Here is a 24,951-nt window from a genome sequence, read left to right as displayed (position 1 = left end):
CTCAGGCCTGAGCAGACACCAGCTTGCTCATGCCTGGGAAGTAGGATTTCTCTCTCGCGCTCATCACTTCGAAATGCAGTGGCCTCCTGCAGAAGTTACACTCTGCAGAGGAATGCGGCTTCAGGTCCAGCCCCACCTGCTTCCACGTGGTCAGCAGATCCTCAAGGAAGTAGCTCATCATCTGTGGCGTGTGGTTAGGGGTGGGCACGATGCGCAGGAGCTCCTCCCTCTGCGGCACCATGGGGTAGTTGATGGCTTGGACATAGATGTTGTGCCGGCTCATCAGCTTGTCACAGACTGCTGTGTTTTTGGCGGCATCTGCGACCCACACAGGGATGATGTGACTCGGGCAGTGCACCACCGGGAGGCCAGCATCTATCAGCATCTGCCTCATGAGCTTGATGTTGCGCTGGGATGCTGGTACTGCAGAGCAGGGCTTTAACCCGTTACGCCACCGCGCCGACCCCTTATGGTTTTTCTTTTTTTAAGAAGCTGTCCTTTTTTTTAAGATACCATAATTCATAATATTCCCTTATCTTTTTAATGCTTTTAGGATCTGTAGTTATAATCTATTCTGATTTTCTAGTGTTGGTAATTTGTAAATTCTATTTTTCTGAATTAGTCTTGTTTATCAGTTTATCAACTTTATTAATACTTTGAAAGAACCAATGTTTGACTGTTAATTTTTTTATTTTATTGATTCTACTCTTACATTACTGTATTCTTCCTCCTACTTCTTTAAGGTTTAATTTACTCTTCTTAAACTAGAAATATAGATAATTGATTTCTGTTGTGGGTATTTAAAGCTGGAAAGTTCCCTTACAACACTGTTAACTTCATCCCACAGTTTTTAACATGATTTCTTTTTTTTTATTATTTTTTATTTATTTATTTTTTTTGACAGGTAAAGTTATACAGTGAGAGAGAGAGACAGAGAGAAAGGTCTTCCTTTTTCCGTTGGTTCACCCCCAAAATGCTGCTGTGGCCAGCGCGCTGCGCTGATCCGAAGCCAGGAGCCAGGTGCTTCCTCCTGGTCTCCAATGGGGTGCAGGGCCCAAGCACTTGGGCCATCCTCCACTGCACTCCCGGGCCACAGCAGAGAGCTGTACTGGAAGAGGAGCAACCGGGACAGAATCTGGCGCCCCGACTGGGGCTAGAACCTGGGGTGCCGGCACCGCAGGCGGAGGATTAGACTAGTGAGCTGCGGCACTGGCCAACATGATCTATTTTCATTGTCGTTCAACTATAATGTTTTCTATTTTTCTTATAATTTCATCTTCAGCTTATGTGCTATGAATTTTCCAGACATTTAGATACTCTTTTCTCATTCAACTCTGTCTTTTGAAACTGAGATTCACTTCGTAGGTTAGCCTATGGTCAGTGTTTGTGAATGCTGCTGTGTACTAGGAAAGAAAGTTATGCTATAGTTGTTAGGTATATTACTCTATAAGGATAAATTAGGTAAAGATGCATCTTAGTATTTTTCAGGTGTTACATATTTTTTCCAATTTCCTTTCTACTTATTCTATCAATTCTTGAGAGTGTGATGTGTTGAAATCTACAACTGTCAGTTTCAGTTTGTCTATTTCTCATTTCAATTTTGCCTCATTGATCCTCAAGTTCTGCTGCTGGGTGCATTTTTTTAAAGGTTTATTCATTTACTTTGAAAGGCAGAGTTACAGAGACAGAGACAGAGAGGGATAACAGAGATCTTCCATTTCCTTCTTCACTTCCCAAATGGCTGCAATGGCTAGAGATGAGTCAGGCTGGAGCCAGGAGCCAGGAGCTTCTTCTGGGTATTCCACGTGGGTGCAGGGGGAGCCCAAAGATTTGGGCCATCTTTCAAAGGTGCATCAGCAAGGAACTGGATCAAAGTGGAGCAATTAATACTCAAACCAGTGCTCATATGGGATGCCTCTGTGGCAGGAGGTGGCTTAACCTGCTGCACCACAGTGCCAGTCCCTACTGGGTATATTTTCATTTTGTATTTTAATGTCTTCTTAGTGAAATGTCCTTTTTTGTTCCTCATTCTTAAGTCTGCTTCTTATGATATTACTAGGGCAGTATACTTAAGTTGTATTTTGCATAGCATTTGCTTTATGTATCTTTGTCCATCCTTTTACTTCTAACTTGTATTTATTCATGTGTTTATGATTTGGGTTAATATATATTGCTTCAGAAAGATACAATTATCCATTCCGTGTTATTTTTCTTTTCCCTGAAGAATTTCCTTATACATTTGCATTAGTGTTAGTCTGCTAGAGATTGAGTCTTGTAGCTTTTCTTTTTCTGAAAACACGTTTATTCTGCCTTATTTTTTGAGGGCTGTTTTCATTGAATATAGGATTCTAGATTGACTTTTATTTCTTTTTTCAATGTCTCAAAGACTTAATTGCATTGACTTATGTCTTGCATAGTTTCTAAAGAGGTCTATTACCATTCTTATCTCTACTGATTTTCACATAATGTAGTCTTTTTTCTCTTACTACTTTGTTCTCTTGATACTTGGTTTTGAACAATGTGATTATGATATGCCTTATTATTATTTTCTTTTTTGTTGTCCTGATTGGCGTTTGTTGAGCTTCTTGAATCTATTTGTTTATAGTTTTCATCAACTTTGAGCCAATTGTTTCTGTTGCCCCTTTTCCTCTCTTTCTGCAACTCTAGTTACATATATATTAAACCACTTGCTATTATCCCGCATGTTACTGTGGTTCCCCCAACACCCTCTCCCTCAAGTCATTTTTAGTCTTTATGCTTAATTTTATATTATTCAATGCTATATCTTCAATTCACTAATTGTTTTTTTCTGTGGTGTTAAATTTTTTTTTTTTTTTGACAGGCAGAGTGGACAGTGACAGAGAGAGACAGAGAGAGAAAGGTCTTCCTTTTGCCGTTGGTTCACCCTCCAATGGCCACCGCTGCAGCCGGCGCACCGCGCTGATCCGATGGCAGGAGCCAGGATCCAGGTGCTTTTCCTGGTCTCCCATGGGGTGCAGGGCCCAAGCACCTGGGCCATCCTCCACTGCACTCCCTGGCCATAGCAGAGAGCTGGCCTGGAAGAGGGGCAACCGGGACAGAATCCGGCGCCCCAACCGGGACTAGAACCCGGTGTGCCGGCACCGCAAGGTGGAGGATTAGCCTATTGAGCCACGGCGCCGGCCCTTCTGTGGTGTTAAATCTGTTGTTGATCAAATCCAGTGTAATTTTCCATCATATATTAATTATTTTTTAAACCTATATCTTTTGTTTTTTAAAAATAGCTTTTGTGGGGCCAGCATGGTGCAACAAGCTAAGCTGCCACTTGCAATGCTGGCATCCCATATCAGAGCATCAGTTAGAATCTTCTTGCAATCCGGCTCCCTGCTAATGGTCTGGGAAAGCAGTAAGGATGGCCCAAGTACCTGGGCCCTGCCACCCATATGAGAGACCTGGTGGAATTCTGGGCTCTTAGCTTCAGCTGGACCCAACCCGGCCATTGCAGTCATTCAAGGAGTAAAACAGCAGATAAAAGATTGTTCTCTCTCTCTCATGCCCTCCTTCAAACAAATAAATATATATTTTATGTTTTTAACTTTTTTCTCTTTCTTTAATCAATTCCATTTACTTTTAAAAGCCTTTTAAACATCTTTGTCTACTATTTTCATCTGTCATATCTGCTTCTGTTTCTGTTGACTGTTTATTGTCTTGATTGTGGATCATGTTTTCTTGCTTTAGAATACTGATTGTTTTTAATAAGATTCTAGATAATGTGAATGTTATGTGAAGTACCTGGTCTTTGTTTTCTTTCATTAAGTGTTGAGGTTTGTTTTGGCAGACAGTTAAACAACATATAGGTCAGTTTGACCTCTTTAAGGGCCTTTTCTAGACTTTTCTAAGGTGATTCTAAAATGGCATTCACCTGAGGGGCATTCACCTGAACTAATTGGCTCTCTACTGAATTTCCAAGTGAATCACTCAAGGTTTCCATTCTGACCAGTCAGAATTTGGTCTCCCAACCTTGTGTAAAATCTAAGAATGATTCATCTTTAAACTAACAACCACTTGTTTGTCTAGCTTTAAGAAGTACATCAATGCACAACTCAGTGAAGACCTATGGAGATAAGTGTAGCTCCCTTTTCCTAACTGCCTCCTTTCCAGAATTCTGCTTTGCAACTTCATCAATCCAGCTGCCAATGGCCATGGCCCAGAAATTACTTCCATCTAGAAAATTAGAGTGATCATAAAACTGGGTTAATTATTTCACTTCTTTCGAATATCAGTCTTGTACTGCCTGCTGCCTAAAAGCAGTTATTTAATATATCTGGTCTAGTTTTGTTTGTTTCTCCTTTTTTATGTTGAGAGGTTTAAACCTATCCTTGTTTATTTGTCATGGTTATCACACATAATTTTTTGAAATGTATCTTGTATCCCATAGATATCCGAGGCTCTGTTCTTTCTCTGTTTTCCAAATTTCAACATTTCTGCTGATCTGCCAACAATTTCTTTTTTTTCCTGTGCTCTAAAAAAAAAAAAAAATCAGTTGTTAAACTATCAAATGAATGTTTCATTTTAGTTGTTACACTTTTCATTTCTAGTATTTCTGTTTAGTGCTGTTTGTGTGTTTTCTTTTTCTTCACTCATTAAGAATCTTTTTAATTTTTTAAAGGTCAACAAATTTCTTGTATTTCATATATACGGATTTAGTCACATAGTGATACTTCCCACCCACTCTCTGACTCTTCCTCCTCCTTCCTCTCTTATTCCCTCTCTTAATGTTTACAATGACTGATTTTCTGTTTAGTTTATACTATAATAATAACCCTAAACTAAGAATTCAACAAATAGGAGAAAAAAAACACTCTTCCTCAACAATAGACACAAGGGCTGTACACAATCATCGAATCTCAAAATGTCAATTTCATTCCTATACATTACATTTTTAGTGCACTATTAGTTACCGCAGATCAGGGAAAACATGGTATTTGTCTTTTTAGGACTGGCTTATTTCACTAAGTATAATGGTTTCCAGTTGCATCTATTTTGTTCCAAAAGACAGGATTTTATTCTTTTTTACAACTGAGTAGTATTCCATACTACATACACACACAATTTTTTTATCTAATCATCAGTTGATGGACATATGGGTTGATTCCATCATATGTTAAGTATTGTGAATTAAGCTATGATAAACATGGGGGTACAGATAACTCTTTCATATGCTGATTTCAATACCTTTGAGTAAATTCCCAGATATGGGATTGCTGGGTCAAATGGTACATTTGTTTTCAGCTTTCTGAATTATTGCCATATTGTCTCCCACAATGGTTGTACTAGTTTACATTTCTACCAACAGTAGGTTAGGGTACCTTTTTCCTCACATATTAGCCAGCATTTATTGTTTGTCAATTTCTGTGTGACAGCCATTCTAATTGGGGTGAGGTGAAACTTCACTGTGGTTGGTTGGGTTTTTTTGTTTTTGTTTTTTTGCATTTCCTTGATGGCTGGTGATCCTGAGCAATTTGTCATATATTTGATGGCCATTTGAATTTCATCCTTCGAAAAGTGCTTGTTCGGCCAGCGCCGTGGCTCAACAGGCTAATCTTCCGCCTGCGGCGCCGGCACCCCGGGTTCTAGTCCCAGTCGGGCCGCCAGATTCTGTCCCGGTTGCCCCTCTTCCAGTCCAGCTCTCTGCTGTGGCCCGGGAGTGCAGTGGAGGATGGCCCAAGTGCTTGGGCCCTGCACCCACATGGGAGACCAGGAGAAGCACCTGTCTCCTGCCACCGGATCAGTGTGGTGTGCCGGCTGCAGCATGCCGGCCGCGGCGGCCATTGGAGGGTGAACCAACAGCAAAGGAAGACCTTTCTTTCTGTCTCTCTCACTGTCCACTCTGCCTGTCAAAAAAAAAGAAAAGTGCTTGTTCAAGTCCTTTGCTCATTTTTTAACTGAATTGTTTGGTGGTTGTTGAGTTTCTTGAGCCCTTTATAGTTTCTGGGTATTTTTTATCAGTTGCATAATTTGCAAATATTTTCTCCCATTCTGTCAGTTGCCTCTTCATTTTACTAAGTTTCATTGCAGTGCATAAGCTTCTTAGCTTGATGTAATCCATTTGCCTATTTTAGCTTTCATTGCCTGTGCTTTTGGGATCTTTTCCAAGAAGTCTGCCAATGCCAGTGTCTAGCAGAGTCTTGCCAATGTTCTGCACTAGTAATTTGATGGTCTCAGGTCATTGATTTAGATTCTTGGTCCATTTTGAGTTGATTTTTGTATAAGGTGTAACTTTGTATATGGGTCTTGTTTTATGCTGTTCCACATGGAGATCTAATTTTCCCAGCACCATTTGTTGAAGAGATTGTCCTTTCTTCAGGGATTGATTTTAGCTCCTTTGTCAAAGATTATTTGGATATAGATAATGTAGATTGATGTCTGGGGATTCTATTCTGTTCCATTTTCTACATGTCAATTTCTGTGCGAGTACTAGGCTGTTTTGATTATAACTGCTCTATAATGTGTCTTGAAATCTGGTATTGTTATATCTCTGGCTTTGTTTCTGTTGTTTAAGATTGCTTTATCTATTTGGGCACTTTTGTGTTTCCCTATGAATTTTAGCATAGTTTCTTCTAGATTAGAGAAGAATGTCATTGGTACTTTGGGATTTCATTGAATCTATACATTGCTTTTGATAGTATGGACATTTTGATGGCATTAATTCTTTTAATTCATGAACACAGAGTTTTCCCTTTTTTGTGTCTTCTTCTATTTCTTTCTTTAATGTTTTGTAATTTTCATTGTAGAGATCTTTCATTTCCCTGGTTAAATTTATTCCAAGATTTAATTTTTGTAGCTATTGTGAATGGGATTTGTTTTACAATTTCTTTCTCAGTCATGGCATTGTCAGTGTATACAAAGATGATTGGTTTTTATGTGTTAATTTTATACCCTGCCACCAAACTCTTTTATGAGTTTTAGTATTCTCTTAGTGGAATCTTTTGATAGATTTGTATAGAATCATGTCATTTGCAAATAAGGATAATTTGACTTCCTCCTTTCCATTTGTATACCTTTGATTTCTTATTATTGCCTAATGGCTCTGGCTAAAACTTCCAGGACTATATTGAATAACAAAAGTGAAAGTAGGCATACTTGTCTGGTTCCAGACTTAGTGGAAACACTTCCAACTTTTCCCCATTCAATAAGATGCTGGCAGTGGGTTTGTTTTGCATTGCTTTGATTGTGTTGAGGAATGTTCCTTCTATATCTAATTTGCTTAAGGTTTTTATCATGAAAGGATATTGTGTTTTATCAAATGTTTTCTCTGCATCTATTGAGATAATCTATACCTTTTATTCTTCAATTTGTTAATGTGATGTATCACATTTAATTGATTTTCGTATGTTGAACCATCCTTGCATACCTGGGATAAATCCCACTTGGTTCAGGTGAATGACCTTTTTGATGTGTTGTTGAATTCAGTTAGCTAGTATTTTGTTGAGGAATTTTGCATCTATATTCATCAGTGATGTTGGCCTATAGTTTTCTTTCTTTGTTCTATCTTTTTCTTGGCTTTGGAATTAAGATGATGTAGGCCTCATCAAGGAGTTTGAGAGGAACCCTGCCTTTCAATTATTTTGCATAACTTGAGAAGAATTGGAATTAATTATTCTTTAAAAGCCTTATAGAATTCAGCAGTAAAGTCATCTGGTCCTGGGTTGTTCTTTATTGGGAGGGTCTTTATCACTGATTCAATCTCTTCTTGATTATTGGTCTGTTTAGGTTTTCTATGTCTTCATGACTTAATTTTGGTAGATTGGATATTCAGGAATCTATTCATTTCTTCTAGACTTTCCAGTTTGTTGGCTTAAGCTGTTTGTAGGAATTTCTGATGACTCTTTTTATCTCTGTGGTATCTGTTGTTATATCTCCTTTTTCTTCTCTGATTTTATTAATTTGGGTCTATTGCCTCTTTTTTTGGTTACTTGGGCCAATGGTTTATCAATTTTGATTATTATTTCAAAAATCGAGCCCTTCACTGATCTTTCGTAATTTTTTTTGTTTTCAATTTAGTTTATTTCCTCTCTAATTTTAATTATTTCTTTCCTCTGGCCAATTTTTGGTTTGGTTTGTTGTTTTCTCTAGGTTCTTGAGATTCTTTGATAGCTCATTTATTTTATGCCTTTCCATATTCTTGATGTAGGCACCAATTGCAGTAAACTTCCCTCTTAACATTGCTTATGCTGCATTTCTGTATCCTAGACATTTTGATATGTTCTGTTGTCATCTTCATTCTTTTCTTGAATTTTTTTTATTTCCCTTTTGATTTATTTTGTGATTTACAGTTCATTTAGGAGTGTGTTATTTAGTCTCCATGTGTTTGTATATTTTCTAGAGATTCTTCAGTTGTTAATTTTCAGCTTCATTCCATTGTGGTCAGGAAAGATGCATAGTATGATTTCAAATTTTTTTAATTTGGTGAGATTTGCATATGGTCTATCCTAGAGAAAATTCCATATACTGATAAAAAGCATAGGTATTCTGAAACTATAAGATGAGTAATTCTGTAGATGCAAGTTAGATCCATTTGTTCCATAGTGTAGATTAGCTCTTTGTTTCTTTGTGGATTTTCTGTGTAGTTAATCTGTCCACTGATGAAAGTGGAGTGTTGAAGTCCCCCATTACTGTTTTACTGTTGAAAGTTTGACTACAGTGTGTTCTGGTGAAGATCTTTTCTGGTTATGTCTGTTTTTTTTTTTTTATTTTATTTATTTTTTTTTTTATTATTTATTTATTTTTTTTTTTTTTGACAGGCAGAGTGGACAGTGAGAGAGAGAGACAGAGAGAAAGGTCTTCCTTTGCCGTTGGTTCACCCTCCAATGGCCGCCGCGGCCAGCGCGCTGCGGCCGGCACACCGCGCTGATCCGATGGCAGGAGCCAGGAGCCAGGTGCTTTTCCTGGTCTCCCATGGGGTGCAGGGCCCAAGCACCTGGGCCATCCTCCACTGCACTCCCTGGCCACAGCAGAGGGCTGGCCTGGAAGAGGGGCAACCGGGACAGAATCCGGCGCCCCGACCGGGACTAGAACCCGGTGTGCCGGCGCCGCTAGGCGGAGGATTAGCCTAGTGAGCCGCGGCGCCGGCCAAGGTTATGTCTGTTAGGAGTTCTCTGTGCCTCGTATACTTGGACATCACTTTCTTTTTCCAAATTAGGGATGTTTACTGTAATTATTTCACTTAATAGCCTTCTAATCCATTCTGTCTTTCCATACCTTCAGTAACTCCTAAGACTCAATATTGGGTCATTTGATAATACCCCATAAATCTCAAACATTATTTTTAATTTTTTAAATTTCTTTTTTTTTATCTGAGCTATTTCAAATATTTGTCTTCTAGCTCTGATATTCTTTCTTCCTTCTCACCAAGTGTGTTGTTAAGGCTTTCCATTGTATTTTTATTTGACATATTAAATTCTTCATTTCTAATATTTCAGGTTTTTTTCTCTTCAAAATCTCAATCTCATGGGGAGAATTTTTCCTCCATGTCACCTGTGGATTTCTTTAACTCATGAATTTGCTCTCATTGCTTCTGAGTAATCCTATGATCATTCTTCTGAATTCCTTTTTAGGCATTTCATCAATCTCTTTTTCTTCACATTCTAATAGAAGTGTTTTTGAGTTTCTTTGGGGGAGTCATCTTGTCTTCCCTATTCTTGTCTCTTGAATATTTTCATTTATTTTTAGGCATTTGTGGAAATACTTGTTGGTTTTCTCCTCTGATGGATTTTCTCTTTAACTATGCAGAGCTTGGTGGAATGTTTGCTCTTTCATTAACCCACCCTGGCCAGTGCTCCAGGGTGGGTTAAGACCCAGCCTGACACCCAAGTTGGGTGTATAAGATCTCTATCATCAGAGGGGAGAGGGTATGATCACCCCTATTGGTGTAACCACTACTTCACCTCCTCTCTTCCAAGGTGATCAATGACTGAGGTTAGCCCACACTGGGTACAACACTCACCTATGCTGCTGCATGAACTGCACAAAGAATCTGTGCAGTGCTCTGTGTGAGCATGGATCCCTCTGCAGTGACCCGTTCCAGGCAGTCAGGGAGCTCTGAGCCTTTGATTGCCCAGAGACCCAGCTACCTACTTCCGTGCGGTCACAGAGTTCCCACAGTCTCAACACACAAGGCTCCCACCGTCATGGGGTGCAGAGGATTTGCTCTGCCTCACAGGTCTGTCCTGTCCATGTAGAGAGCAGAGGCGATCCCAGAGCCAGCTGCCTGTGTGTACTGTGCCTTGGTGGTTTGAGCCTCAGAGCCTGTGATATGTTGAGAGACTGGAGGTACCTCATAGCCCTACGTGGGTACCCAGCCTCCTCTCAAACCTCCCCACTAGACTCAAAATCAGGGAGTAACACAGATTTTTCCCTCTGTTAAAATGTCTTGGTTTAACCTACACACAAGAGCCACTACAGCCTTTAGTGTTGTCAAAACAGCACCTTCTCCCCGCCAGTTGCCAGGCACCCTTGTAGGGTAATGGGGAGAAAGAAACATGCTTTTTTCTTTGCATAGTTAGGCAGTTACCCTGCCCCATTGTTAGGGCTCCAGGCCAGACTCAAAGACAGTGTGATCCACAAAGCTGTCCCTCTGGCAGTATTACCAGTGGCACAGGCTGCTGCAGTCTACCCTCACCCTAACTCTCCAAGCTGGCATATCCTCCACCTCTTGGGTGCAGGGGGCGTGTGTGGTGTCTTCCAGGGTCTGCGTCATTAGCAGGAAGTTGGATTCAGGAGCTGGAGCCAGTATCATACTCGGGCACTCCAATGCTGGAGCCAGTGTCACACTCAGGCACTCCAATATGTGATGCTGGCTTGTTAATTGTTAGGCCAAATCTGCCCCTAATGAACATATTTTTACATTACCATTTATAGATGGGATCATCACATTTGTTTCAACTGGGATGCTTTTGAAATTAAAGGGGAATCCTACAATTACCCTGGGGCAATAGGTGTATACCAATACTGTTAAGACAAACCTGGATTTGTGATCACCTCACTTGGAGAAGATTTTCCTGGAATATAGCCAAAAATTAGCAGCTAAATGTTGGATACCTTTCTCCCTTTGGTTATTTCCAGCAAGCATGTGTTCCAATGGGTTGGTGAATATGCCAAAAGATTGGTGCAGATTTTAAAGACCACCCATGCTATAAACTACTCATAAGGGGGCTATCTAGGTCACAGGTTTTAGACATACTTAATTTTAGTAAGTTTGAGTTCTAGTCCGGTCTTTTCTATTTACAGATAGACTTTTTAATGTATTTCCATCATCTAGGAGATATCACATTTATATTACATATTTATTCATCTTTCCTACATCAAATTAGTTTTGATCTATAACAGCCACTAATTTATTGACAGCTACTCCTAGTGCCTTATCCTAATAGAAAGCAACTACTATGTACTTTATAATTTTTTTAGGTTTTATATTATTGGTCCTAACATTTACCCTTTGAGGTAGAGAGGGCAGAATTTGTAATCCTTATTTTACAGAAAAGGAAGTTGAGGATCAGAGGTAAACTGACTTGCTGCAGTCCACATGTCAGGTAAGTTATGGAGTTGAACTTGGAACCAGTTCTTCTGACTTTGATTTGCTTCTGCAGTAGCTAAAAGAGACAGGGAAAGGGATACATTTATGTGTGTGATTAAAGCAGGGACTGGCCACTTTAACTTTATGTCTTCCTCAGATCATAACACAGTGCCTGACACAAAGTAAATGATAAATAATTTTTATTGAATAAATAATCTGAGGATTATATAGGTATCCAGAGGGCCCATGTAATGCCACTGCTTAGTGCTCCGGTGATTCCCATTTATTGTAGCAATGCATTGGAGTATAGATAAGCGTAGTTCTATATATATCTGGCTGAAGAAAAGGCTTCAGGTCAATCTAGGACTCATGTTGAGTGGTTTGATTTGTTTAAACAAAAGCGATAATGGGTAGTAAATGGGTACCTAATTAATATGACTCTGTGGGACACCATATTAATTTGTTATAATAAATTCAGTAAGATTTCCTCCACTTTTTTAAGACATTGTTCTGTAGCTTTAAGTAACCAGTAGCAAAGGCAAAGTCCCTCGTTTTGCTAACCACATTTGACCTTTGAACAACAGGTTTGAACTGTGCAGGTCCACTTATATGTGGGTTTCTTTTCTTTCTTTTTTTAAAAACCTCTCAGATGAACCACATAGCCTGGAAATACTGAGAAAAAAATTAGATATGTCATGAGTCCATAAGATTTATGTAGAAAAGAGTTTATCATCTACTACCATAAAATTTACACAAATCTGTAAAAAGTTAGTATTTATTGAAACTTCTGCACAAAAACTTGAACTATACATGGCCCCATTTGCAGTCCAAAGAAATATAAGCAAACATAAAGAAGCAGTATTAATCAAAAACTCCATAATTTCATTGCCCTCTGTTTGCTGTCACAAGAAGTAAAAATTTATATGTGGATTTTTATTTATTTATTTTTTTTTTGACAGGCAGAGTGGACAGTGAGAGAGAGAGACAGAGAGAAAGGTCTTCCTTTGCCGTTGGTTCACCCTCCAATGGCCGCCGCGGTTGGCGCGCTGCGGCCGGCGCACCGCGCTGATCCGATGGCAGGAACCAGGAGCCAGGTGTTTTTCCTGGTCTCCCATGGGGTGCAGGGCCCAAGCACCTGGGCCATCCTCCACTGCACTCCCTGGCCACAGCAGAGAGCTGGCCTGGAAGAAGGGCAACCGGGACAGAATCCGGCGCCCCGACCGGGACTAGAACCCGGTGTGCCGGCGCCGCTAGGCGGAGGATTAGCCTAGTGAGCCACGGCGCCGGCCTATATGTGGATTTGTGACTGCATGGTAGGGGTAAAGGAATGCGAGGTTGGCACCCCTAACCCCCATGTTATTTAGTGGTCAACTATACTGTATTGCCTTCAGCTGTTTAACAGTTGCTTCCTATTCCCAAGATTCCCAGAGATAGCCATAGTTTAGTGAGAGATTCTAACTATGGTCAGAATGTTATGTTTCATTGAAAGGTTGTCTCTTAATAGTTTGTTGCAGTGTTGGGAGAGGCTGGTTGGCCTCAGCCTCTATCCCAAACCTGCGACAATTTTGAAATCATTTCAGAGTCTTCCATAATCTGGCTCTAAGTCCCTTTCCACCTCATCTCAAATTATCCCTCCCCTTCAATACCACTTTCTGTGATAGGAAAGAAGACCATTCAGTAATTTAAAACTCATATTTTTTCATACTCCATCATTCAAGGAAGTTAAAGTAGTCATCTTACAGAAATTGTTATTTATTTATCTATTTATTTATTTATTTATTTATTGAAAGGGAAGACTCCTGTCTGCTGATTTACCCACAGATGTCCCCAGTGGCCAGCTAGGACTAGACCACACTAAAGCCAGAAGCTCAAAATCTCATCCAGGCTTCCCACGTGGTGAATCATCACATACTGCCTCGCAGGGTTTGCATTGGCAGGAAGCTGGAGTTAGGAGCTAGAGTAGGATATTGAACCTAGGCACATTGATGTGGGACATGAATGTCTTAACCAGTACACCAAATGTCTGCCGTTGTAAGTTCTATTTTGTATCTTAAAGACTTCTTTTTGTCCTCTAGCTGCAGAGACCCATTTCCTGTTGCTTTTTATTTGGTCATATCCTAGTAAATTAAGAAAAGTTTATGTAATTATTGGTAAAAGCATAGCTTTGTCTCTTGAAGACAATTAACCATGTTAAATTAAGATTAGGAATATCAGGAATGGGGTACTCTGAATGCCATGAATGAGATCAAAATCAATTGTGAGCAGAAGCAAGAATCCCATTATTCTTTAACTAAATCTTATATAAATCTTTCTTTATATATTCAATAAATCCTATTGATCACTATGTTTTTATTTTTAGTCCCGCTTGGTTTGAGTTGGCATTTCTGCATACTCTTGACATCTGTTACTGGTATTACCTACATACCTCACCTATGACTATTCAGTAGCTACATCACAGTCTGACTCACCAGCCTCCCCTGTCCATTAGCCTTTCATCCCTGCTAGGCATTTTCTTTTTCTTTCTCCTCTTCTTTCTAATTCCTTTCTTTCTTCTTTACCCCCATCTCCCTCACTCCTCCATGATTTTCTCAGGGCTGGGCTTCAACATCGTCGGTGGGACAGATCAACAGTATGTCTCCAATGACAGTGGGATCTACGTCAGCCGCATCAAAGAGAATGGGGCTGCAGCCCTGGATGGGCGGCTCCAGGAGGGTGATAAGATCCTCTCGGTGAGAACTGGCTTCGGCCTCCTTCGCTATTTCTTTTCTCCCCAGACTGTAGCTCCTACCCCCAGTCCCTTCCTTGGGAAGATTCCTGCCTGCTAATTTTTGGATCTAGAAATAATGCTGATTGTGTAGTCGAATGGGAGAAACATTCAATCAGTCGTTATTTGCCACCCTACCATTAGGCATGAAGGACAGTGTTACCCTCACCTGAAAGAAAAGCAAGAAAGGAGGATAGGCATGAAGTCTATTCCAGACCCAGACCCTTTTAACCCACTTATATAGGTGAAAACTTGATGTACAATTTGATTTGAAATCTTTCTAATGTTCTCCCATTTCATCTGGTTAACAGCTAAACTGAGACATGATAATCATTGATTATATTATTATCTGGAATTTCCTTAAGGGGAGGGGCCATATCTTTTAAAAATCTTTTCTAGGAGAGAATGATCCAACATGGGAAGCAGACCACACAGCAGACTCATAGAATGACAAATGCCATAAACAGCACTCTGACCTCAGAATCAGTCCTTAAGGCATTCAGATTTGGCTGAAAAGCCCATGAGAGTATTTCAGGCATGGAAAGCCAAGACACTGTGGCAAAAAAATGATCTAAATGAAGGATCTCTGTGAGTGAGATCCCAGTGGAAAGAAGGGGCCATCAATGAAGGAAGTGCCTTTCTCTGAAGGGAGGAGAGAAATTCCACTTTGCTTTTGGTCCTGTCTAAATACTGACAGAGTATGTGGGCCCAAAAGTCTTCCTTAGCCTTGGCAGCTCATGACAAGAGCCTCGGGTAATCACTGATGTCATAAATAAGAGTGTCAATTGTTAAATCAACAATAAGAGTCACTGTGTACTTGGTTCCCCATGTAGGACCTCTGTCCTTAATGAGTTGTACTATGAGAATTAACGGTAAAACCTGTCTTCAAACAGTACTTTATACCTTGTGTGTCTGTGTGGGTGCAAACTATTGAAATCTTTACTCAGTATAGAGTTGATCTTCTGTATATAAAGATAATTAAAAATGAATCTTAATAAAGAATAGGATGGGAGAGGGAGTAGGAGGTGGGATGGGAGCGCGGGTAGGTGGGGTATGGGGGAAAGAATTGCTATGTTCTTAAAACTGTACCTATGAGATTTATATTTATTAAATAAAAGCTTTTAAAAAAAGAAATCCAAACAAAAATAAATAAATAAAAATAAATCTTTATTCTCTAAGACAGTTTTCAATGAACAAGTTAGGAAAGTCAGATAAACCTAAAAAGATTGACTGATAGGTCCACAAATCCATGTTCTTAAAATTTAGAATAAACCTAGAATAAATCAGAAAATAGGCAAAATAAGAACTTTTAAAGCTATTAAAAGGCAAAATATAACTCTAGCCCTACTTTCCACTTTTGTTCCTCACCATCGACTGTAGTGTCACTATGATATTATCAATTGCAAGAGGTGGAGATTAGCAAGAGTAAAGGGCAAGACTTAAGTAGAAGGAAATTTGAACTATCATAAGGTGTTGTCATGACAGTAGCCCCACCTTCTCCAGATGGACCATGCTGTCATGGTCAGAAGAGGAGAAAAACTATTCCCTTTTTTTTCTTATGACTTGAATAGGGTGTGAGGGCTAAGGGAAAAGGTAAAATAGGTGAATGAAATACAGACTAAGGGAAGTCTTCATTGAGAGAATTAAGTAGTTGTCTCAATGCCTCTGTAAGACAGATATATCCTTTTAAAATATTTCTTAGTATGGTTTTGTTTTGAATTCTCCCCTTTGAATTGCTTCTTATGCAGTTTAACTAATTAGTTATAAGCGTGAAGTCTCTTGGCCCTCTTAGTTTCTATCTTATTGGCCACTCTCTGCCATCCAGTCCATTTGGTAGCCTACATGAAGGCAGAGTTACAAAGGAAAGCAGAGAGAACTTCCACCTTTTCCTCATTTGGCATCTCAGTATTTGAGAGATCAAGCTCAGTGGTGTGATTCTGAATACCTCTTCACGAGACTTTATCACTCTGCTTAGTCCTCAGAAAAGAAAATAAGAAAAAGTAGCTATTAAAGCTACCCAAACAAATTCAAAAATCTAAGTTGTCATAGTTGATGCAGAATATAAACATACTATGAATGGCATTGTTTTAGATCTTCTTAATGAGTATTTTGCCTTTCTTCATTCCATTAAGCTTCTCCTATATACGACTTATCAATCTCTGAGGTGGAAATACTGATAATCCAACTGTCACCTAAAAAGGATATTAAAAAGTTTAGAAGCAGCTTATTTCATCAACGTGGCAATGGTACAGTAAGGAAATTGAGAATGGATTGTTAAAGATGTAGCATATAGTTAAGATGTATGCAGCTTAATATTTTTGCATATAAATCCTCTTGTCTTCAGATCACTGGATCCTAGCCTTCATGACTTAAGAAGGATTTGAACAGTATAGGACTTAAGAAAAGAGCCATATTGTTTGAAAAATTGTGATTAAAGGTAGATTCTTGCAAAATGAGAATAGTGAGAAATTTTTAAGCAGCTAAAACAACATAGTAGCATGCTAAGAACTTTGATTTACCTTTTTTAATAGTATGCTTACGTAATGAGGTGAGTATGATTACTGTACTCACTTTATAGCTTCTAAGAAATTGAGCCTTGGTGAAGTCAAGCAGCATACAACTATTAAGTGTCAGGGACTAAAATTTTGATCTATCTGAATTTGGAGCCCCTGCTTTTAACCAGTGTACTGTACTGCCTCCTGAAAGCTAAATGAGAAGCTAGAATTACTTGTCCTGAAAAGAAAGTGATGTGGTGAACTAGCAATAGATTGGATGTGTGGTTTTATATAAAAGCTAAAATTAGTCTTTATATAAAACAGGAGAGAAAAGAGGAAAACAGGATGTAAATGCCACTGGGAAAGAATTTATTAGATATAGTCTGAGATGAGGAACCTTTCTAATGTAGGTAATTGCTTCACAGAGAAATATTATTGAAAGACCTGTCAAGTTTTCAAAAATGGCTTGAGAGGTAGTGATAGATGGTAGGAGATAAATGTCAAAGGTAGCACAGTAGATCCAGCTCCTCCAGTGCCAGCACCTCCTATGAGCACTGGATGAGGATCTGTTGCTCCACTTCCCACCCACCTTCCTGATAATGCACCTGATAAAGCAGCAGAGGATGGGCCAAATCCGTGGGCCCTGCCACCACATGGGAGACGTGCACGGAGTTCCAAGCTCCTAGCATAGGCATGGCCAGCCCTGGCCATTGCAGCCATTTGGGGAGTGAACCAGCAGATGGAATCTCTCTCTCTCTCTCTCTCTCTCTCTCTCTCTCTCAAATTCTGCCTTCAAGTAAATAAATCTTTTTTTAAAAAGTCAGTGAAGAAAAAAGCAAATGTCTAAAAACCTCAGCTTACCTAACTTTAAAATTTTATAACAAAGTAACTGTCACTTTATCAAATATAAGAAATAAGAGACATTACAAATAAATATATATATATCTCAAAGATACATAAGGCATATTTTGAAGGATGAGATGTTTATGTTTATGCTCTAGCCAGTTAAGGAAATGATGTGCAAAAGAAGAGAAAGGAAAATGCCAGGAAAAGGAAAAGCAGAAATAGAAGACAGGGATGGAAGAAGATAAAGAATACAGAAAAGAGGGGTGGGCGCTGTGGCGCAGTAGGTTAATCCTCCACCTGCGGCGCTGGCATCCCATATGGGCCCTGGTTCTAGTCCCGGTTGCTCCTCCTCCAGTCCAGCTCTCTGCTATGGCCTGGAAAGCAGTCGAGAATGGCCCAAGTCCTTGGGCCCCTGTGCCCACGTGGGAGACCAAGAAGAAGCTCCTGGCTCCTGGCTTTGGATCAGTGCAGCTCTGGCCGTTGCAGCCGTATGGAGAGTGAACCACGGAAGGAAGACCTTTCTCTCTGTCTCTCCCTCTCACTGTCTGTAACTCTACCTCTCAAATAAATAAATAAATAATCTTAAAAAAATTTTAAAAAGAATACAGAAAAGAAGAAAAAAATGGAGTGTGTACAAGAGAACAAGAAGCATATCCTCTGTGTTCTATCTAGGCCTATATTCCTTTGACTCCAGTTTCTTTTCTAAGAGTTCCAAAATTCGTTCTGGATCCCATTCCTTAAGAAATATTGTGAAAAAATCTGTGTTGCCTCACTCACCCATGTTGTCTCTATAAGTGTCAAACCATAACCATTAAATTTCCCAACTATTCTGCTCACTTTATCCCTTTCATGTTCATAAGTATTCACTTATTGGCTCTGAAGTCTCTATAGAATGATGCAATTTCTTTATTAGCCTATATTCACATTTAGTGGACTTTTCTTTCTCCTCACATAGGTTATTTTTCTATGTTGTAAAATTTACTCATTTTTTCTACTCACTTTTGCTAGTTATTAGTAATTAACCTATAAATGTGTCTCTTACTTACCACCATCTATTTTAGATAACAGATAGAAGTATCATGATCTATAAATTTCCCATGAGTTATTATCAGCCATCAATTTAATCTTTCCAGTCTCTTTAAATAATGCCCATATATTATCTTGGTTTTAAGTTCTTAAATAACTGCATGCAGTTTTATTTTCCTCATTGAAAATGAAAATTTTTTTCTCAGTATAGGTATTTTATTAATTAATTGTTTTAAAGTATATTTAAGACCATGTTACCTCTAAAACAAAAATGGGTATTACCAATGGAAGAACAGACCTGAAGTTGAGATGAGGGCCAGAAATTTCTCACCCAAAGTTCATTTGATATGTGTGCAGTGCTGAGAATAGTTTAATGTTGGCATAGGATACTGTGGGAAATTTTGTTAAAAAAAAAAAAAAGTAGACTAAGTTTCTCATCTTCCCTGTGTATCTGTCGAAAGGAGGGAGAGTGAATAGAATAGTCAAGAATAGTTGATCCTCAACAAACTCCACATTTGTATAAAGCTAAGGGTGATTTAGCTGGTTATTATAATTGTACAAATGAATGTTCCATTAAATAACAAAATGGCATAGATTGGGCCAACTGTTTCATTTTCTGTTTAATAATTAATTTAGTGAATGAAAGAATTGTTTAGTCATCAACATTTATCAGCTGTTTTACTTGATGCCCTCCAGAGCACATTTCCAGGCGCTATGGAAAGTTACAAAGAAAGCAAAAAAGTGTCTTCTCTTTACTTAGAAATCAGTGGGAAAGATCCAGCAGCAATCCCCCAGCTGATTAGCTACAGAGATAGTGAAATACGCAGCAGAATCCTTTAAACAAAATACTTCTAGGAGAGACTCTCTTCTCATCTCTTTAGCTCCAGTACCTAGACCTGCTCCTTACACAGGGTAAGCTTCTAATTGGTTTCGGAGAATGAATTTCTCCATTATAACACTGAGTTTTTTGGTTAGGCCTGATTAATTAGATTTAAGCCGGCGCCGCGGCTCACTAGGCTAATCCTCCGCCTAGCGGCGCCGGCACACCGGGTTCTAGTCCCGGTCGGGGCGCCGGATTCTGTCCCGGTTGCCCCTCTTCCAGGCCAGCTCTCTGCTATGGCCCGGAAGTGCAGTGGAGGATGGCCCAAGTGCTTGGGCCCTGCACCCCATGGGAGACCAGGAGAAGCACCTGGCTCCTGCCTTCGGATCAGTGCAGTGCACCGGCCACAGCGCACCAGCCGCGGCGGCCACTGGGGAGCGTGAACCAACGGCAAAGGAAGACCTTTCTCTCTGTCTCTCTCTCTCTCACTGTCCACTCTGCCTGTTAAAAAAAAAAAAAAAAAAAAAGGAATAGATTCAGAAGATTTTTTTTAACATGCTTCAACTTCATCAAAAAGAGACCAAAAAATGTGCCTGGAACTCCATCGGAGTCTCCCACGTGGGTGACAGGATTACAAGCACTTGGTCCATCCTCCACTGCTTTCCCAGGCAAATTAGCAGGGAGCTGGATCAGAAGCTGAGCAGCCAGGACTCCAGCCAGCACTAAGAATGGGATACTGATGTTACCACAGTTAGCTTAACCCACAAAACAATTTTTTTAAGATTTATTTTATTGATTTGAAAGGCAGAGTTACACAAAGAGATCTGTCTTCTGGTTCACTCCCCAAATGGCCACAAGGGCTGGGGCTGGGCCAAGCTGAAACCTGAAGCTAAGAATTCCATCTACGTCTCCTATGTGGGTGGCAGCTGTCCAAGTACTTGGGCAGTCTTCCAAACAACATTGGTCCAGGAAACGAATGTTTAAAGATGGCCAACCACCAAAGTTAAAAGCAGAAAGGTTTTTTGTTTTCCCTCCAGTTAGCTAGAACAACTCCATATCCCAAATCACTGAACATTCATTCAGCAGGATTTTTCTAGCATGCTTTACATGTGCCCTATCTGGGTTCAGTAAAACTTACACCATGGTTAAAGAAGCTAAAATGACAAGTTAAAAGTCCTAAGATTACGAAGTTGACTGCTTCTAGGCAGGAAAGTGAGGTGCACCCATGGATAATCTGGCCATCACCCAGGAGCTGGTTAGAAACACAGAATCTCAGGACCCTGCCAGACCTACAGATTTAAAATCTAAATCATGAAAGTACTCCCTGGTGAGGGAGTGAGAATTTGAGAACCACTACAGAAGGCAAGTATTTTTTGATGTTTTAAAATTATGACCTGTAATGAGAACTACATATATTTCTTATTCATCAAATATGAATATGTACATGTAAATAAACCTAAAACAGAAGTTTAACAAAACAGTACGTTTTAAATCATAATTCCAGTAAAGGGAAAATCACTAATGAAATCTGTGGAGGCATGTGATTTGCATTAAATAGGGGAAGTGGCCTGGGAGTGGAGACAAGTTAGCATCCTGTTTCAGACAGTTTAAGTTAGAACCGTCTGAATATCAGAATCACCTGGAGAGCTTACTGAACTGCAGATTGCTAGAATGAGGCCTAATAATTTGCATTCTTTACAAGATTCGAGGTGATGCTAATATTGTTGTTGTGGGGACTACACTTTGAGAGCTTCTGGTCTGTATTAGTAAGGATGGTGATAAAGAAAATGGATTCTGTAGACATTGAGGGGTAAAATCTACAGAACTCGGTGGTTTATCACGGGGCTACAGGAATCTAAAAATCCATAGAGGGGGGCTGGCGCTGTGGCGCAGCAGGTAAAAGCCCTGGCCCATATGGGCGCCGGTTCTAGTCCCGGCTGCTCCACTTCCGATCCAGCTCTCTGCTATGGCCTGGGAAAGCAGTAGAAGATGGCCCGAATCATTGGGCCCCAGCACCTGCATGGGAGACCTGGAGGAAGCTCCTGGCTCCTGGCTTCAGATCGGCACAGCTCTGGCTGTTGCGGCCAACTTGGGAGTGAACCATCGGATAGAAGACCTCTCTCTCTCTCTGCCTCTCCTCTCTGTGTAACTCTGACTTTCAAATACATAAAATAAATCTTAAAAAAAAATCTATAGAGGAGGTAAATATTGGAAAGCAAATTCAGCTCTTTAGCAGGAGTAACATTGTCAAGGGAGAAAGTTACAGTCAAGATTTGTTCTATGGGGCTGATTTGTATTGGCCAAGAATGGAAAAATAGTTCTTTACAAAAGGAATTTTGCATTTCTAAAAGGTCTCTTATTTAGGGTTTAATTTTAATTATTTTTATTAGAGACAGACAGACATGGACAGACAGAGCAAGCTCCCATTTGCTGATTTACTCCCTAAATGTCTTCAATAGCCAGGACTCAGGGTGGCTGAAGCCAGGAACTGAGAACTCAATCCAGGTCTTCCATGTGGGGGAGCAAGGACCAATCACTTGAGCAATTACCTGCTTTTTCTCACGGTGCACATCACTCTAATTTGGAATGTAGGTGTCGTAAGCCGTGTTTTCAACTGCTATGCCAATCACTAACCCCAAGGTTTAATTTTTAAATAGGAACTAGAGTGTTTTAATATTACAATACCTTTAGCCTTAACTAGGAGGGTAGAAAGCCATAACTGTATATAGCAGGTTATTTTGCCTGGTGTCACCAATGTTTTTCTTTTTGTTAGCAGAAGGAGGCTCAGATAAGATTCCATAGTGAGTCACTGACAGGTAGAGCTGTGATTAGAATCCAGGCCTTTCAGTTTTGTGTAATAATGAGATTATGTCTGCCAACCTTTTGTGTAGTTAAGCCTTTCTCAGGTTGCACTCTGGAGCCACACTTCAGGAAAGCAGGTGGTATTTATGCTGAGGTGTGTACCAGTGCTTCTCAGTCAATACACAGGTATAGTGATGAGCTGAGATATAACCTGTTCCGGTTAGAGTAGAATGTGAAATGTAAAATGCAGAGCTCAATTCCAGCTTTAAGAGAGTTACATAGCATGGAGAGGCAAAGAAGTGAATCAGTTGCATCTAGTAAAGTGTGATTTAGGAAGACTTTGTCAGGGAAGTGGCATTTAACTGTGTTTTTAATGCTACTTCAATATATACAAGTTAATAAAATTGTTAATACTTGAATACCCTGTTTTTGTCCTACTCTAAAAACGTTTAAATATATAACATTAAATAAAGCAAAAATTAAAAATCAATAAAACTTTGATTTACAGTGGTACATTACCAAAATAAAATCCTTGCTTATGATGTAAATTTGTATAGGTTAATGTTTTATGAAGGGTTTAGGGCCAGGCTACTTGAGATTGAATCATGACTTTTATCTTTCTATTCTATGAACTTATGGATGATGTGTAGCCTTCCTGTGCTTCTGTTTTAACACTTAAAAAATTAGGGTTCCTAACTTAGAGGCCTCTTGTGAACACTAAATCAGTTAATATATTAAAAGTGAACAGACAGCCGGCGCCGCGGCTCACTAGGCTAATCCTCCGCCTTGCGGCGCCGGCACACCGGGTTCTAGTCCCGGTCGGGGCGCTGGATTCTGTCCCGGTTGCCCCTCTTCCAGGCCAGCTCTCTGCTGTGGCCAGGGAGTACAGTGGAGGATGGCCCAAGTGCTTGGGCCCTGCACCCACATGGGAGACCAGGATAAGTACCTGGCTCCTGCCATCGGATCAGCGCGGTGCGCCGGCCGCAGCGGCCATTGGAGGGTGAACCAACGGCAAAAGGAAGACCTTTCTCTCTGTCTCTCTCTCTCACTGTCCACTCTGCCTGTTAAAAAAAAAAAAAAAGTGAACAGACAACTCCAGGCATAATAATAAATTTTTAATAATTCCTGGAAATTACAACTAAAGCAACAGTTATTTTAAGCTCAGTAGTTTCATGATTGAATGTCATATAGTGACTCAGTTATCTCACTCACACTCATGTTACTATGAAACTTTGGCTCTAATATTGATCTGTGACCTTATTCAGCAATCGCTGACATGACTGTATCATTAACTTACTTGTTTGCCTCTAGAAGAAAATGTATACTTTACAGTGAGAAATAGCAATTGTTACATGGGCTAGATTACTTAAATAAGCATTCTCACTATAACTAGTAATTCTATACCTATTCTCTCCCCCTAGGAATTAACTAGAAATGGAGTCATTGAGAATTCATTGTGATGGAAAGAAATACTGAAGTTTCTTTCTTATGGCATATCTGCCAAGCAAAAAAGCATAGTCAGGAGGTAGCTTGGTAACATGACAGCAAAGTCCATCAGCAAAAAAATCATGTATTCATGTATCTTTAAAAGGACTGACCCTTTTAAAGATCAATCTTGGTGCAGTAAGTTAAGCATCTGCCTTCAGTGCCGGCATACCACATGAGTGCCATTTCTAGTCCCAGCTGTTCCTCTTCCAATCTAGCTCTCTGGTATGGCCTGGGAAAGCAGTGGAAAATGGCCCAAGTGCTTAGGCCCCTGCACCCGCGTGGGAGACCCAGAAGAAGCTCCTGGCTCCTGGCTTTGGATCTGGCTGTTGCAGTTACGTAGGGAATAAACCAGCAGATGGAAGACCTTTCTCTCTGTCTCTCCCTCTGATTGTCTGTAACTCTGCCTCTCAAATAAATAAATAAAATCTTAAAAAAAAAAAAAAAAGATCAATCTTGGAGGATAAATGGAATTTGGAAAAGGGGGAAAGTATTTGGCTGGTTTATATAACTTAGGAGTGCCTAGTTGAACCAACAAGCTGAGTTAGTTATTTCCTGTAGGGTTTTGCCTACCAGCATGAGAAATCAGGCATGCACTCTTTCACTGCTTCCTAACTTTTTTTTTTTTTTTTTTTTTTTTTTTTTTTTTTTTTTTGACAGGCAGAGTGGACAGTGAGAGAGAGAGACAGAGAGTAAGGTCTTCCTTTTGCCGTTGGTTCACCCTCCAATGCCCTCGCGGCCGGCACATCGCGCTGATCCGAAGCCAGGAGCCAGGTGCTTCTCGTGGTCTCCCATGCGGGTGCAGGACCCAAGCACTTGGGCCATCCTCCACTGCACTGCAGAGAGCTGGCCTGGAAGAGGGGCAACCGGGACAGAATCCGGCGCCCTGACCGGGACTAGAACCCGGTGTGCCGGCGCCGCAAGGCAGAGGATTAGCCTATTGAGCCATGGCGCCAGCCTATTTTTTGAAAACTAGAATACAACTGTATTCTGTTGTCTAAGGAAGTATACTTTAGGGAGACTTATCTGGAGACACAGTGGTAAAATAGATTGGAACGGGGGAAGATGCAGAGGAAAGTAAACCAAGGAGAAGATAATCACAGTGATTCCATTAAGAGTGTCCGTATCCTAGAATAGAGAAGCAGTAGGAAACAAAATA

At 40.1% G+C, this 24,951-nt stretch overlaps 1 protein-coding gene across 2 annotated transcripts in view; it reads left to right on the top strand.

The window, feature by feature from the left end:
• SYNJ2BP (synaptojanin 2 binding protein) overlaps positions 1-24,951 on the top strand; it is a 48,871-nt gene that overhangs the window by 10,957 nt on the left and 12,963 nt on the right. The window contains exons 2-3 of one of the 2 annotated variants that reach the window (XM_070065168.1): positions 11,518-11,570; positions 14,147-14,283. In XM_070065168.1, coding sequence (XP_069921269.1) covers positions 11,564-11,570; positions 14,147-14,283 — 144 coding nt within the window. In that variant the 5' untranslated portion in view covers positions 11,518-11,563. The remainder of the gene's footprint in view (positions 1-11,517; positions 11,571-14,146; positions 14,284-24,951) is intronic. The other variant, XM_002721658.5, reaches the window with a different exon arrangement.

The sequence above is a fragment of the Oryctolagus cuniculus genome, chromosome 20, assembly GCF_964237555.1.
Source record: "Oryctolagus cuniculus chromosome 20, mOryCun1.1, whole genome shotgun sequence".
Lineage (NCBI taxonomy): Eukaryota > Metazoa > Chordata > Mammalia > Lagomorpha > Leporidae > Oryctolagus > Oryctolagus cuniculus.
Note: the sequence above shows the minus strand (reverse complement) of the source record. Positions and strands in the feature narration are given on the sequence as shown.